We start from the raw sequence: 15,000 nt of genomic DNA, 5'->3' as shown, positions 1-15,000 counted from the left end.
CTTTGTGTCAATGTGCTGTAGAATTTACCATTTTTTGCAAAGGACCAAATGAAAGATTTTTTTTTAACAATGACCACAATATCATTATTTGAATAAACCAAATATGAACAATTGAGGAAAATGAGGAAGAACTGATGATTCAAATGTTGTAGTACAAGTAGTGATGTAGTTAGTGCATACATTACTATTGCAACATCGATTTCTTTTTTTGGACGAATGCTCCGGGCCAGTGGTTACAATGGTGGGGCCAGTGATAATATAATGCCAGTGGCATTTTACCCTTAATGTCTACCTCTGCGGTAAGTCACGAGCACCGCGGTGGGCCGGCGGTACCGAAGTGGGCCGGTCGAGAGTCCCGGGCTGATTTGTAGTCCCAGTCCGCCCCTGCATTAAACTCTCATGTAATTGTCTGTCCAGGAATCCAAAATACTGTTACCATATCATTTAATGGTGCATAAAATGGAAATTAACAACAAAATGATATATTAAGGTACAATTAAATTACAAAACCACCAACAATCGGCACGTCTCTACCACTAAAGTTTAATGTTTTTTTATCACAGACATAGTCATTTATATTGGCTTAGCTTTGCACATCGTGAAATACCTTTTTAAATGTGTATTTTTCAGGTTTTAAGGGTCTGTACGGAGACATGGACAGAGACGCTCTGTGTCACGTGCCTGACAGCGACTGCCTCTCCCTGGGGGACTCCTCTCTGCTCACCCCCATCGACCGCCTCTACTCCATGCAGGACTCTTACTTCACCTCCTGAGGGTGGAGATCGGACTCAGAGAGAAACGGTGTGTCTCCCTCATCCCTTTGTTCCCGCACCGTGCACAAGAAAGTAGAAGAAGTGGTTGCAAAAGGGAGACGTGGGTACACTGACACCATGCAATATGCAACGTGCATGTCCATTTAAACACGATTACACCACTGCCTCCAATGCTTTACAATCTGTACGACACATGCAGGCTCCTGTGTATGCACGACGCGGACCGCTCTGTTTGATTATTAACCGCATCCACTAATGTAAATAACTGTTTGTGTGTATTTATTCTCACAATGTGTGTATGCTGTTTATCTTGAATGAATCAACAATGATCAATAAATAATGGTTATACGTTACGATTATTGTCAGATCGAGTCTAACATTTCACAAAAGCTCCATTTGCAACATCAACAGAGATAGATATTTAATTAAGAGAAGAAACAAGGGAACAACATTCAACAAAACATCACGGTCACTGTAGAGAAACATGCTCAAGACCCTCTAACGTACATTTCACCTGGGATTTAGCTCTTTGTTTAATGTCAGCATTGTCTGGTGCTCAAAATAATGCTTCAGTCTAACCTTACAGTATTAAATGATGGGACCCTGTATCTCCGATTTGATGGTAATAATTAATATTCACTGTTCAGGACATGGTTAGGGTCAGCAATGATGTTGATACTTTAAGATACAGTGAATGTGTCAAATATGGTGCTGATTAACGATGAAGATGGACTGAAAAAACTGAAACATTGACTTTAATTAATATAGGTCAACAGATTTCACATATCTGTTTTAGGTAACTTAAAATCATTAATATTACGGTTTTTTATTGCTTTCAACGAACCAAATACAGCTATATGAAATCTGTTGACAACACATTGAATTAAAGTCAATGTTTAATTTCTTCAGTGTGGTGCACAAAGGAATGCTTCAGTGAGACCTTGCTAAATTGCGGGACCCTGTATCTTCGATTTGTTGCAATTCATATTCTCTGTTCAGGTCATGGGTTCAGAGATGCTGTTGATAATGTATGAGACAGTGAATGTGTAAAATGTGGGGCTGATTCACGATGAAGATGGGGTATTCATGCTGAGGGTTAGCGCCGGGTCAGTCCGTCCTCGGTGCTTATCAATCCGATCTAGGTGACAGGTCAGCGAGGCATCTTCCCCCCCCCCCGACTGTTGGGTGGATCATCAGATTGTGAAACGCCGGGCTATGACAGCTGTATGGGTCAGTGGCAGGTAACCATCACATCCACGCCGCCATCATCAACGCTCACATTGTGCTCCTCGCGGTCAAAGGCCTTCGCTGCATTTTTCTGCCTTTTCCTTCCTCACAGTCATACAGGAGTGGAGGGGAGGAGGGGGACCACCCAGGCTCTGTGGCCAGCTGGAATGCACCGATCCTGGGGAGGGAGGTTGAGAAAACCCTCCAGACAACGGAGGGGCTGAAAGCTGTGTCAGGGGAGAATGCCCAGGGTGACACAGAGATATGAAGCCCCACTGTATGGAGTGCCTCCTTGCCCCAGCCGTGAACCCTCTCCTGGACCCTTCTCATATTTCCCACTATGAAATCAGACCTCTCCGAGCAGAGAGCGCAAGTCAATGGTCAGGAACAATCTAACTGTCTGTCACCGCGGTATGCTCCTGCCAAGCAGCGCTGCAGAAGTGTGCAGCAGAGTATACACAGTGTGTGTTTCTCTGCTTTTGTATCTGTGTCTGTATCTGCTAGTGTCTGCTGGCCAGAGGTGGGAAGTACTCAAGTACAAGTACCTCAACATTGAACTTCAGTACAGTACACTGAACAAACTGTAACGTTGACTTTAATTCAATGTATTATGTCAACAAATTTCACACAACTGTATTAGGTTAGTTAAAGGCATTAATATCAAGTTGAACCTAATTTGTTATTCAAACGTAATATTATTGCTTTCAACAAACCTAATAACATTATGTGAAATGTAAGTAGAATATTACGGTACATTACTTGAGTATTTCCATTTAGTGCTTCTTTATACTTCTACTCCGCTACATTTTAAAGGGAAATAATGTAATTTTACTAATTTATTAAATATCTTTAGCTACATTTAAAAAAAGAAAATGCATCTCCAAAAACTAAACTGGTGGATTAACTCTTTTTGAGTCACAAGTCAAATTGTATAAAAAGTCAATATGAACTTGGTTTGTCGTAACATGTCACATATATGCATATAATTATAAACACACTTAAAGGCAGTTTTTCTTCACCATGATTACTTTTACTTTTTATAATTTAAGTACATTTTTCTGGTAATACTTTTGTACTTTTACTTGGGTAAGATTAAGTAAATACATGACTTTTACTTATAATGAAGTATTTTGAGAATAATATTAGATACTTTCACTCAAGTAAAGCATCTGAATACTTCTTCCACCTCTGCTGCCGGTGTGTGTGTGTGCAGGTGGAACAACTCTCTTTGTTCCAAGGACTGAAGTATCATAATGTACTTCCTTGTGTCTTCAGATAAAGAGAGGCTTACATATGAGGAAATGAAGCCACTGCCCTTCTTCCCCTTCTTGTGTGTGAGTCTGTGCACAGTTGGCACGTGTGCATGGTTGCCAGCAGCAGTGGGTGGGATGTGAAAAATAATCAAACCGTGATCATACGGTCACAGCGGGTAGCAATAACCTCATTATTATTCTGACGGTAGCCAAACACTTTCCTGTCGACAGTGTGGTTATTTATTGCACCCTTCATGCCAACCACGGGCCACAAACCCTCTGTCTTTTAACCGCTATAATTGGCTTCATGCTGTTGCAGCGCCAAAACAGATGCACACGCTTTGCTGAAGACACTCCATTGGCCATTTGCAGCTCATATTAAGAGTCCGGGGGTATACTTTTGGCACAGATGCACTGGGAAGACTCAATTCAGTAGATACAGCCATATGGAAGAATATCGATACAATCCAGACAATGGATTTACAGCTAAATTAGTAAATACAACATGTACATCAGCCCTATTTGTCTACTCTACAACATGTGAGAGGTTCATGTTAATCCAGGATACTGTACTTCGGGCCGGGGGCAGTGTATTGTCCCTAAATGTTGGATTGGTGCCCAGTGTGACACATTGAGCGGACACTGATAATAGATCACTTTCTCACCATTCAGTGACACCAGCTTTCTGGACACTAAATGTGCTAATTTGACACTTTGTGGCAGTCTGGTAATCTCAAAGGTTTTCTGTCACTTCCTAAATTGACCCCTCAGTATTAGTTCCACTATGGGAGGTCACATGTGGGCAAACTGAGCTTTTAGGGAGGGCACCAGCAACACAGGGTCAACCCATTCAGCACCAATAAACATGGACATGGATAAAGAATCACAGCCTCCTGAGCCTCCTGTGGGTCATCATGAGTGGTCATCTATCAATCAGAGGGTCGAGGTTTCGATACCTGATCCTTGCAGTCTACAATTCAAAGTGTCCTTAGGCAAAATACCAAACTCCAATTTGCTCCAGATGTATGTAAATGTACTGAAACATAATAAGTAATCAAGTTGATGGTATTGCCTTTGCCACCAGTGTATACATTGTTTGTGTGAATAGGTGAATGCCGGCATGTGCTGTAACTTAGCTTTGAGTGTTCACTAGGACTAGAAAAGTGATCAATATCCCATTCATCTTTTATTGTGAGGTATTTGGTGAGTCAAAAGAGACAATTCAAAATAGTTTATTGTCAATCAAGCAATATACAAAGCAAGACAGAGAGAAAAATATGCCCATTGACTGTATTTTGTGTCATTAAGAACATGAGAGGGTTTTCATGCAGAATGCGTATAATTAGGGATTAGGGATTTAGGACTTTCATTGACAACAACTCCACTATATTGTGCTTTTGCAAATGAAGTCTTTGAATCTTAAATGATCTAATTTTTATTGAGTGGAAATTGTAATAACCCATCAATTCAAAGCTCTATTCCTACTATGTGCAATTTCTTGGTTCCAGTGTTGTATTTTAAACAAGCTTGATGTATTGATTGAGAGCATTAGGCTAAAGAATTTGAAATGATTAGAAAAATCAGGAGTCAAAATCAAATGCTGGGTTCTCTCTGTCTCCCCATGCTGGTGCTTCAGACATCATGTTATGTCCTGCAAAGATCAGAAACAGGAATAAACTGTGAGTGCTACAACATGCTCCATACGTGAAACTGTACAGCAGCATTTCAGTCGGTCTCACCACTTTTTTTTCTAAATCTCATTATGATCAACACAGCCAGTCCAATCAGGACCAGCGCCACGACCACTCCGATACCTGAAGACAGCAGCAAGGCAGCCCACACTGGTAGATCCTCTACAGAGACAAATATCAAGTATCAAAAATCACAGTTTCTAACATTTTGTATTTATTCCTAACTAATGTTTTCTTGATCAAACTGCAATATCCCAACACGACACATCACAGTCAAAGTTTGTTCAGGTATTCATTTTGGTGAATCGCCTCACTTTCCCTCTGGCGCCACCATCAGGTGAATGTGTAAACTTTCACAGTTCGCTTTTTAACCTCTATCCGATTGGCGCATGACAGAATGGACATTTATGATTGGCAGGAGGGCTGCTCAATTAATCGTATTTTAATCGCAATTACGATTATGGCTTGCAATGATTACGAAAACAACGTAATCTAAATAAAACGATTATCTTTTTTCAAAGTAAATGGATAATCGTTTTTAATAATCCTGATATCAATTATTGACCCAAATAATCGAGATTATGATTTTTGCCATAATCGAGCAGCCCTAATTGGCAGATGATGTATTCTTATGAATTGTGTGTCTTATTTTCTCTAATGCCACAATGAGGCTGGGTTTTTAATTGAACTATATAAATAACTGTTATGCCCCCCTCAGGAAGATCATATTTGTTATCCTTTAATTGTTTATTTAACGCCACCGGATACAAATCTTAATACAAAAATACACAAGACACGTGACCAATGTTTGAGTTTAAGATCAAATTCCTGCAAACCCGATTACATTTAGCAATCTGTAATTTGAGTGCACTGTTAATAAAGTGTTGAAAATCAGCATGTTTGCATGTTCATCACAGACATCAATCTAATTACCTGTGCAGTTTGGCCGGCTGTCGTTCCAAATCCCAGAGGAGGAGCAAAACAACAGCTCAGTGCCATTCATGGAGAATCCCCCTTCACAGGCAAAAATACACTGAGAGCCAAAGCTGAAGTTCCCCAGAGGATGGGAGCAGTTCATAGACAGGGATCCAAACAAGGCAGGAATAGCCTCACACTGTAACGCTGAGATAAAAAATATAGAAATTGTATGTCATGTCAGTTGTTGGATAACCAGAACAGCAAGAGTGAGTTAAGTTAAGCACTCACGCTGGCAGCTGGGTGGATCCTGACGCCAGTGTCCTGAGGTATTGCATGTCATAGTTGGTGTTCCTCTCAGCCAGAAGCCCTCATTACATTCAAAGTCACAGCTGGAGTCATAGCTGAAAGAGGAGTACGGATGGCTGCAGTTCATCCTCCCGTGATGTGGGGCCTTGTCCAGTAGGGGGCATGGCCGTGCTGCAGATAGCAACCAAAAATATGAGTTCCAGAACAAATAAGGCAAATAAAGTGCTCAGCTCTCATATGATTTATTACCCAGGCAGTGGGATAATTCAGTGCTCCACGTGCCCAGAGAGGTGCACTCTGTGTCAGCCGTCCCATTCAGCAGAAAACCCTCCTCACATGTTGACGTGCACCGAGAAGTGAAACTGAACTCTCCATGAGAATCAGAGCAGACTAAGGAGCCATGAGAGGGAAAGCTCAGGGGGGGACATCTTTTAGCTGGAGGGGTAGAGAGCAATACACCAAATGATTTAAATAGAAACTATAGTCAAGAGAACACAACCATTAAATGAAGATTCCTCCAATACAGGACAATTAACAGATTTTCATTCAAAGATGTATGATATACCTAAGCAATGTGGGATATCTGTGCTCCACGTGCCCAGAGAGGTGCACTCTGTGTCAGCCGTCCCATTCAGCAGAAAACCCTCCACACAGGTTGACGTGCACCGAGAAGTGAAACTGAACTCTCCGTGAGAATCAGAGCAGACTAGGGAGCCATGAGAGGGAGAGCTCAGAGTGGGACATCTTTTAGCTGAAGGGGTAGAGAGCAATACACCAAATACTTAAAAAAACAAACACAGTCAAGAGACCTTAACCATTAGATTAAGGTTCGTTTCTACAGGTGACAATTAACAGATTTTCATTCAAAGATGTATAATATACCTAAGCAACGTGGAATTTCTGTGCTCCACGTGCCCAGAGAGGTGCACTCTGTGTCAGCCGTCCCATTCAGCAGAAAACCCTCCTCACAGGTTGACGTGCACCGAGAAGTGAAACTGAACTCTCCATGAGAATCAGAGCAGACTAAGGAGCCATGAGAGGGAGAGCTCAGGGTTGGACATCTTTTAGCTGGAGGGGTAGAGAAAAATATAGCCAAATAATTAAAAAAGAAACTGCAATCAAGAGATCTTAACCATTAAATGAAGGTTCCCCCAACAGATGGCAATTAAAAGATGATCATTTAAAGATGTATAATATACCTAAGCAACGTGGAATTTCTGTGCTCCACGTGCCCAGAGAGGTGCACTCTGTGTCAGCCGTCCCATTCAGGAGAAAACCCTCCTCACATGTTGATACACACTGAGAACCAAAACTGAACTCCGCATGAGGATCAGCACAGACTAAGGAGCCATGAGAGGGGGAGCTCAGGGTGGGACATCTTTTAGCTGGAGGGGTAGAGAGCAATACACCAAATACTTTTCAAAAAAAAACACACTCAAGAGATCTTAACCATTAAATTAAGGTTCGTTCAACAGATGGCAATTAACAGATTATCATTTAAAGATGTATAATATACCTAAGCAATATGGGATATCTGTGCTCCATGTGCCCAGAGAGGTGCACTCATTGACAGCCGTCCCATTCAGAAGAAAACCCTCCTCACAGGTTGACGTGCACCGAGAACCAAAACTGAACTCTCCATGAGAATCAGAGCAGACTATGGAGCCATGAGAGGGGGAGCTCAGGGTGGGACATCTTTTAGCTGGAGGGCATCAGAGAGAGGGAAAGATTAGCAATGTTTTGAATTTCATGTGGTGAAGTGGTACAGGGGAAGAAATTACAACAACAGATTTACCCGAGCATTGTGGGATGTCTGCACTCCAGACACCCTGGGAAGTGCACTCAGTGCTGTTGGTCCCATTCAGAAGAAAGCCCTCGTCGCAGGTTGTCTTGCACAGAGACCCAAAACTGAACAGTCCGTTTGGGTCGGAACAGGATAGGGAGCCATGAGGAGGATTTATTGGGTCACACCTCTTAGCTTGAAGATATACAGAGACAAGAGAGAGATGGATTACACAAACTTGTTTTCAATTTAAGGTGAAAGAGAAAAAAGAACAGACTTAATCACGTACCCTGGCAAACAGGAAGTGCATGACTCCAGTTTCCCTGGGCAGAACATTTCGTCATGTTTCCACCAATCAGATCAAATCCTTCTTCACATAGCACGGAGCATATTGAGCCATAGCTGTTCACTCCTGGGTCCTGACATCGCATGGAGGCATGAGGTGGAGCCTTTAAACTGTTGCATTGCACCACTGCAGAAGAAGAAATCTTATCAATCATCAGAGCAGTGTACATTTTTTGTTCTCAGGACGATTTTGATGCTTTCTGGGAGCCCTGACATAATTTCTGTGACCCACCTGTGCATGTAGGTGTAGGGTTGCTCCATTGTCCCGAGGCCAGACAGGTGTATGTGTCGTCTCTGGTCAGGTAGTAGCCTTCCTGGCAGGTGAAGTTGCATCGTGAACCAAAAGAGAAAGGCTCCACAGCGTCCACACAGGTCACATTGCCCGAGACAGGAAAGAAAGCGGGGGAGCACCTTTTTACTGTGGGTGGGATATAGATACAAATCAGGCCACTCAATGGAAATCAATGCTCTTATGAAACACATGTATTGTGACTCCACTTATATAAACATAGCAAAAGCATGAGGTGGGAGAATGATTTCTTACGTAATGTACAGACAAAGGAAACGATAACTTCCCACCCAGACTAAATTACAATGCTGTTTTCTCAATGCTGGCGAAAATGAGTGTGAAGTAAAGCGATAACATGTGCGACCTGAATCTGATCCGCAGTGCAGTCTGGACAGGATGTGACTGCACTTTGAGGCCAGCTATGTATAACCAAAATGTGGCTGTAAATCTATTAGCAAGAGTCAAGTATTACACAATAGGAAATCACATGAAAAGTGGCAGCTACGGAGAATTTCACAAAACATATTCACCTTCCTAACCTTCAATTACTAGAGTTTAAGACAGGTAACAGGCTAGTTTAAAACATGATTGGGGGTATATTTAAAAGGTGATGACTTTACCTGTACAATCTTGGACTATGGATGTCCACTGGCCGTTGTGGTGGCAGCGTATCTGGTCCGGTCCACGGTGCTCGTAGCCTTCATCACACCGGACCTCGCAGACGGACTTGAAGCTGTACGGGGCGATCGGGTGGCTGCAGTTCTTGATGCTGCTGTGGTTCAGGAATGGACACTGTTCAACTGAGACAGGAAAGGAACAATATTTTAATTGTGTCTTTGACATTGGAAATCACATTTGTTTTTTGTTTGTCCTTTTGACATTTTAAAACGTTTTCTTTCCCTGTGTCTTGTCTGATTTCACTTCCTATGTTTGTGTATTTTCCCACCTGTTTTCAATGTAAGTCCATCTTTATTACTTCCACCTGTTTCTCAATAACTCTGCAACTAGTTGACCCCTCCTTTATCCAGTTCTGCTTGTATTAAGCTCCTGTTTCTTTTGTTTAGTCTTTTTCAGATTTGTGTACATCGGGCAACATGTATTAAGATAAGATAAGATAGTACTTTATTTATCCCAATTTGGGACATTTTTGTGTTGCAGCATAAAAAGACATGGCATTGTACAATACAAATTAAAAAAAAAGAAATAAAAATGAAAGTAGAAAATAAAAAATGTTGAATTTACAAATGAACAATAACAAGATATAAAGCAAGGTATTATATATACATAAGTATGTGACAGATGGAATATTAAACATTAAACTGATGTATAAATGTAGAGTGTCTGTTCTGCTTTTTTTGCCTTGCCTTTTTTTGTACCCAACCTTTTAAATAAAGGTATTTTCTTTTAAGTCTTCCTGCCCTCAGCATTGGGTCCACCCTGCTCCACTAGCTGGGACAGTTTTGACATTGTTGGACCCCAGTTGTACCTTGACACAGAGGAACAGGGTGGGTCCACAGTCCACTGGCCTGGCACAGCAGAGGGGACTCGCCCACCATGCGAAAGCCGAGATCACAGAAGAAACGGCAGGAAGAGTTGAAACTATTTGACCCGTAGGGACGGGAACAGTTGCTGGAAGCTTGTTCTGGGTCCAGCAGGGGTTTGCACGCGATTGCTAAAGAAGAAAAACAATATATCTTTAGACAGTTTATTATACTCAGAGTAAAAGGTTATGCGTGGTTTAAAGTTTTGCTCACCCTCTTCACAGCGTGACCCCAGGAAACCAGGATGGCACTGGCAGGAGTAGTTACCCACCGTCTCCACACAGTCTGCATTGGCACTGCAGGACTCTGGTTTACAAGAGGCTGCGTACAGAAAGACTACTTAGCACACGTGTATAAAGTATCAAGCATCCCGTGATTGTATTTCATTAATAGGTCGTTTTATTATTGTGTATTCAAACTTATGCATTATTTGTATTTGGATTTAGAAAAACAATTAGAAATCCTGAATTTGTCGAACAACTTATATTGTTAAAGTAAAGGGTAGGTGCAGATAAAAAGCAAAAATAAAATGAATAGATTATGATTTAAAGAAGAGCAAGCACACGTTGATGAAATCAAATCCAATAAGTTCACAGACATTTCAAAAAACACAAAAAACACAAGTATCAGCATTGTAAAAATAACATCTTGTTGCTGTTACAAATAATTTCTGCATTTGCAGCATTAATCTCACATGCTACAATAAATCTGGAGTCAGTTTATGTGTCAATCATAAATAAATAAATAAATGTAACCTCCATAGCAGACGGTTCCCTTCCTCTTGTGACAGTTCTCGTTGTTCCACTTGGCTGTGTCTTTATCCCTCTTGATGTAAATCTCCACACAGTCCTGAGTGGCGATTTTATCTGGCTCCTCTGCCGCCCAGTTCTGAGCATCTTCTGGCACCTTCTCGTCTGTTTTTTTCCAGACCCACTCTCCCTCCCTTTTGCCTATGCCTATCCAGTAATATTTTGCGTTAAAAGGTAGAAAATCGTTGATGAAGTCACTCTCCTCCTGGTTCCTGATGGGCACCATGTCTGTGAAGTGCTGCTGGCACCACTGACGGGCCTTCAGCCATTCGCGGTTTGAACTGATGTTGAAGTCGTAGCTCCATGCATGCGCTCCTCCTCCGCTGCTCAGGTCTAAGATGAGGTCAAAGGATGATGATACGAAGATTAAACTAGTGAAGAAACAAGAGATACAATAATTTATAAAAGTATGTAAACCTACCTTGGACAAATCCAATGAGTGCAGCTATCAGCAGAATGTGATGCAGGCCTTGTCTGGTATCAACTGATTGTTGAAACATCTGAAATCAAAAGAGTTATTTTCATACTTGCACATAAACGTGAATTAACAACACCGATATATCACAGGTCTTACCTTCATATCTGTCTTCACTCAATCTTGTTGTTACATTGACTTTGCTTACGATCAATGGCAAAGTGGTAATTGAGTCAATGACCAATTTTGTAATATCACATCTGCCGTAACTTCCTCTCAGGAAGGACAATACTGAACCACCCATAACTCTCTGGGAACACACACAGCCACACACCACACAGTCACACACACCCACACACAGTCAGTCAGTCAGTCAGTCAGTCAGTCAGTCAGTCAGTCAGTCAGCCACACACACACACACACACACACACACACACACACACACACACACACACACACACACACACACACACACACACACACACACATGCATCAAACTCATACAGACATCATCACACAAACTTTTTTTAATTAGTTTTATTCATTTTAATGTTTCTTTAACAATAATACCACAGAAATGCACCTTTAATGTTATTACATATGTTTACATATATATGATCTGAGGAAAAATAAATCATGTACACACAAATACACACTTACATTTATCCCTACAGAATAACCCAATGAAGCTTTAACATACAATATATCAGGAAACAATGCTTACAGCTGGTGACTGCTTACATTACAGTAAATGTCAATAATTTACTCAAAAGAATCCAATTAACTTAATTCCAGTCAGTATATATTTTATTAAGACATAAATGAGGTCAAACTTGTCCTTCATGTTTGTCCCTCACAGAACGGACTTGTCACTTCCTCAGGCTCCCTATGAAGGACAAACACATTGATTAATAGAGTCACATATTTTTATCGACATCTACATTATTTCAGTGTGCAGAATGTATTCTAATCTACAGTATTTCATTTTACATCCTAATTTTTTGAACAATTATTTTCCCTATTCCTGCAACTTACGTAAACCACTTTATTCTACTATGTTATGTTTTTGTAAAGTAAAGTACTGTATATAATTGAGGTTGTATTCTCGTAAAATACTTGACAGAATGATTCAGTGAACTAAATACCAATGTTTTAAGGAACTAAAGCAATACACTTTCACGTTGATTGTGCATAAATGGGTGTCGCTGCATTCGATGAGTACATTTCAACACTGACCTTAGTTGGGCAAGTTTCTTTCCTGTGAGAAATTAACAGACAAAAAGATTACTATGGTCTGTTGCAATAACATGCATCTCTATTTCAATGAAGCGCGATTGAGGAACACTCACTTTTTCTGCGTTTCATCCAGCAGAAGCAGAGGTAGCTTAGGACTGACAGCGCTGCACTCCCAGCTACAGCCAGCAGGGCCTGCTTGTAGTCTGGGGAAAAACACTCATTTTTATCCTAAGTCATACAATCGTAGACAGAACAATGTTTACTTTTCTAAACAGGGTTGCTACTACTACTACTACTACTACTACTACTACTACTACTACTACTACTACTACTACTACTACTTCTACCACTACTACTACTACTTATACTATTACAACTACTTCTACTACTACTACTACTACTACTACTACTTCTACTATTACTACTACTACTACTACTACTACTACTTCTACTATTACTACTTCTACTACTACTACTACTACTACTACTACTACTACTACTACTTCTACTATTACTACTTCTACTACTACTACTACTACTACTACTACTACTACTACTTCTACTATTACTACTTCTACTACTACTACTACTACTACTTATACTATTACTACTACTACTACTACTACTACTACTACTACTACTACTACTTCTACTACTACTACTACTACTACTACTACTACTACTACTATTACTACTGCTACTACTTCTACTACTGCTACTGCTACTACTACTACTACTACTACTACTACTACTACTTCTACTAATGCTACTACTGCTACTACAACTACTACTAATTATACTACTGCTACTACTGCTACTACTTCTACTACTGCTGTTTCTGCTGCATACATGTAAACAGTTGTGGAATTTAATGAAGTATAATTACTCAAGAACTGTTCTTAAATAGTATCAAGCCAGGTCACTCCACAGAAACTGCTCTCCTTGCTGTCTCTGAGGAACTGCACACTGCCAAAGCAGCCTCCCTCTCCTCTGTCATCATCCTTTTGGACCTGTCTGCTGCATTCAACACGGTGAATCATCAGATCCTCCTTCGAACTCTCCAAAAACTTGGAGTTTCAGGCACTGCACTTTCCCTCCTCACCTCATATCTCAAAGACCGTACCTACAGGGTAACTTGGAGAGGGTCCGAGTCCGACCCTTGTCAATTAACTACAGGGGTCCCTCAGGGCTCTGTTCTTGGTCCCCTCCTCTTCTCCTTGTACACAAACTCGCTCGGATCAGTCATTAGCCNGCTTAAAGCTGGTTGTGTGTGTGTGTGTGTGTGTGTGTGTGTGTGTGTGTGTGTGTGTGTGTGTGTGTGTGTGTGTGTGTGTGTGTGTGTGTGTGTGTGTGTACACTTCTGCCAGACACTCATCTTATTATCACACACACACACACACACACACACACACACACACACACACACACACACACACACACACACACACACACACACACACACACACACACAACCAGCTTTAAGCTGAACACATGTACAGACTTTTACTCTTTTCCCATGGTGCAAAGAAATGGATATTGAACAACCATTCTCTTCAACATTTACTTGGCAGTCATTTTAGTTTTTTGTTCAATTGTATTGTGAAATGTTATTGATAAATGTGCTGGTATTTATATGTTGATCCATGGTTTGATCTGTGTTTATCATTTTTACTAAGATGTGACTTTGTGTATGTGCTCTCCTGATGTTGTGTGTACTTACCCTGGGACTGCAGTGGGAAATCGGCTAATAGCTAAATTATTTTTTATATATGGTCCTTGTTTAATACAAGTATAATAATGATAAGAAGAAGAAGAAGAAGAAGAAAAAGAAGAAGAAAAAGAATGAGAAAAAAAGAAGACACACACACACAGCCTAACTAAATATCTCAGATAAAGGTATTCCCCTTGCATGCAAACACACACACACACGCACGCCCTCTCTCATTGTTCCTGCCCTGTCTTCAGACAGACTGCAGCTCTAGTGGACATGCACAGAGATCTTGTTTCTGGATCAGGTTAACCTGGATCTTTTGTCACACACACACACACACACACACACACACACACACACACACACACACACACACACACACACACACACACACACACACACACACACACACACACACACACACACACACACACACACACACACACACACACACACACACACACACACACACACACACACACACACACACACACACACACACACACACACACACACACACACACACACACACACACGTACACACGACTACACGACGTCGTACGTACGTACGTACGTACGTACGTACGTACCGTACCGTACGTACGTACGTACGTACGTACGTACGTACGTACGTACGTACGTACGTACGTACGTACGACGACGACGACGACGACGTACGTACGTACGTACGTACGTACGACAC

General features: G+C 41.2%; 2 protein-coding genes across 5 annotated transcripts in view; one reads left to right on the top strand and one right to left on the bottom strand.

Moving 5' to 3' along the window:
• lmx1a (LIM homeobox transcription factor 1, alpha) overlaps window positions 1–1,110 on the top strand; it is a 5,337-nt gene extending 4,227 nt beyond the window's left edge. The window contains exon 7 of the mRNA XM_010779079.1: window positions 631–1,110. Coding sequence (XP_010777381.1) covers window positions 631–773 — 143 coding nt within the window. The 3' untranslated portion in view covers window positions 774–1,110. The remainder of the gene's footprint in view (window positions 1–630) is intronic.
• A 3,359-nt stretch (window positions 1,111–4,469) lies between these two features.
• selp (selectin P) lies at window positions 4,470–11,582 on the bottom strand. 4 transcript variants are annotated; one of them, XM_010779072.1, is made up of 18 exons: window positions 11,510–11,582; window positions 11,357–11,435; window positions 10,882–11,268; window positions 10,340–10,447; window positions 10,072–10,257; window positions 9,206–9,385; window positions 8,529–8,714; window positions 8,241–8,423; window positions 7,964–8,146; window positions 7,685–7,870; window positions 7,368–7,553; window positions 7,051–7,236; window positions 6,734–6,919; window positions 6,418–6,603; window positions 6,151–6,339; window positions 5,878–6,066; window positions 4,993–5,106; window positions 4,470–4,904 (listed from the first exon to the last, which is right to left on the bottom strand). In XM_010779072.1, exons 1-18 carry the CDS (start codon window positions 11,513–11,515, stop codon window positions 4,834–4,836), a joined length of 2,991 nt encoding a protein of 996 aa, XP_010777374.1. In that variant the 5' UTR covers window positions 11,516–11,582; the 3' UTR covers window positions 4,470–4,833. The 4 variants fall into 4 exon arrangements, with proteins under 4 accessions (XP_010777374.1, XP_010777377.1, XP_010777376.1 ...); XM_010779075.1 differs by lacking the exon at window positions 6,734–6,919; XM_010779074.1 differs by lacking the exon at window positions 7,051–7,236.
• Between the last annotated feature and the right edge of the window lie 3,418 nt (window positions 11,583–15,000).

The sequence above is a fragment of the Notothenia coriiceps genome, unplaced genomic scaffold (genome assembly GCF_000735185.1).
Source record: "Notothenia coriiceps isolate Sejong01 unplaced genomic scaffold, NC01 NC01_scaffold00019788, whole genome shotgun sequence".
Lineage (NCBI taxonomy): Eukaryota > Metazoa > Chordata > Actinopteri > Perciformes > Nototheniidae > Notothenia > Notothenia coriiceps.
The sequence above is the reverse complement of the archived record's forward strand: the minus strand, read 5'-3'. Positions and strand labels throughout refer to the sequence as shown.

What these genes read in the sequence shown, in the direction of transcription:
- selp (XM_010779072.1), bottom strand. An exon ending in ACTCATTGGATTTGTCCAAG is followed by an intron (nt 11,269 to 11,356) that starts GTAGGTTTACAT and finishes ACCTCATCTTAG; the next exon opens with ACCTGAGCAGCGGAGGAGGA. An exon ending in GGATCCACCCAGCTGCCAGC is followed by an intron (nt 6,067 to 6,150) that starts GTGAGTGCTTAA and finishes TTTTTATCTCAG; the next exon opens with CGTTACAGTGTGAGGCTATT.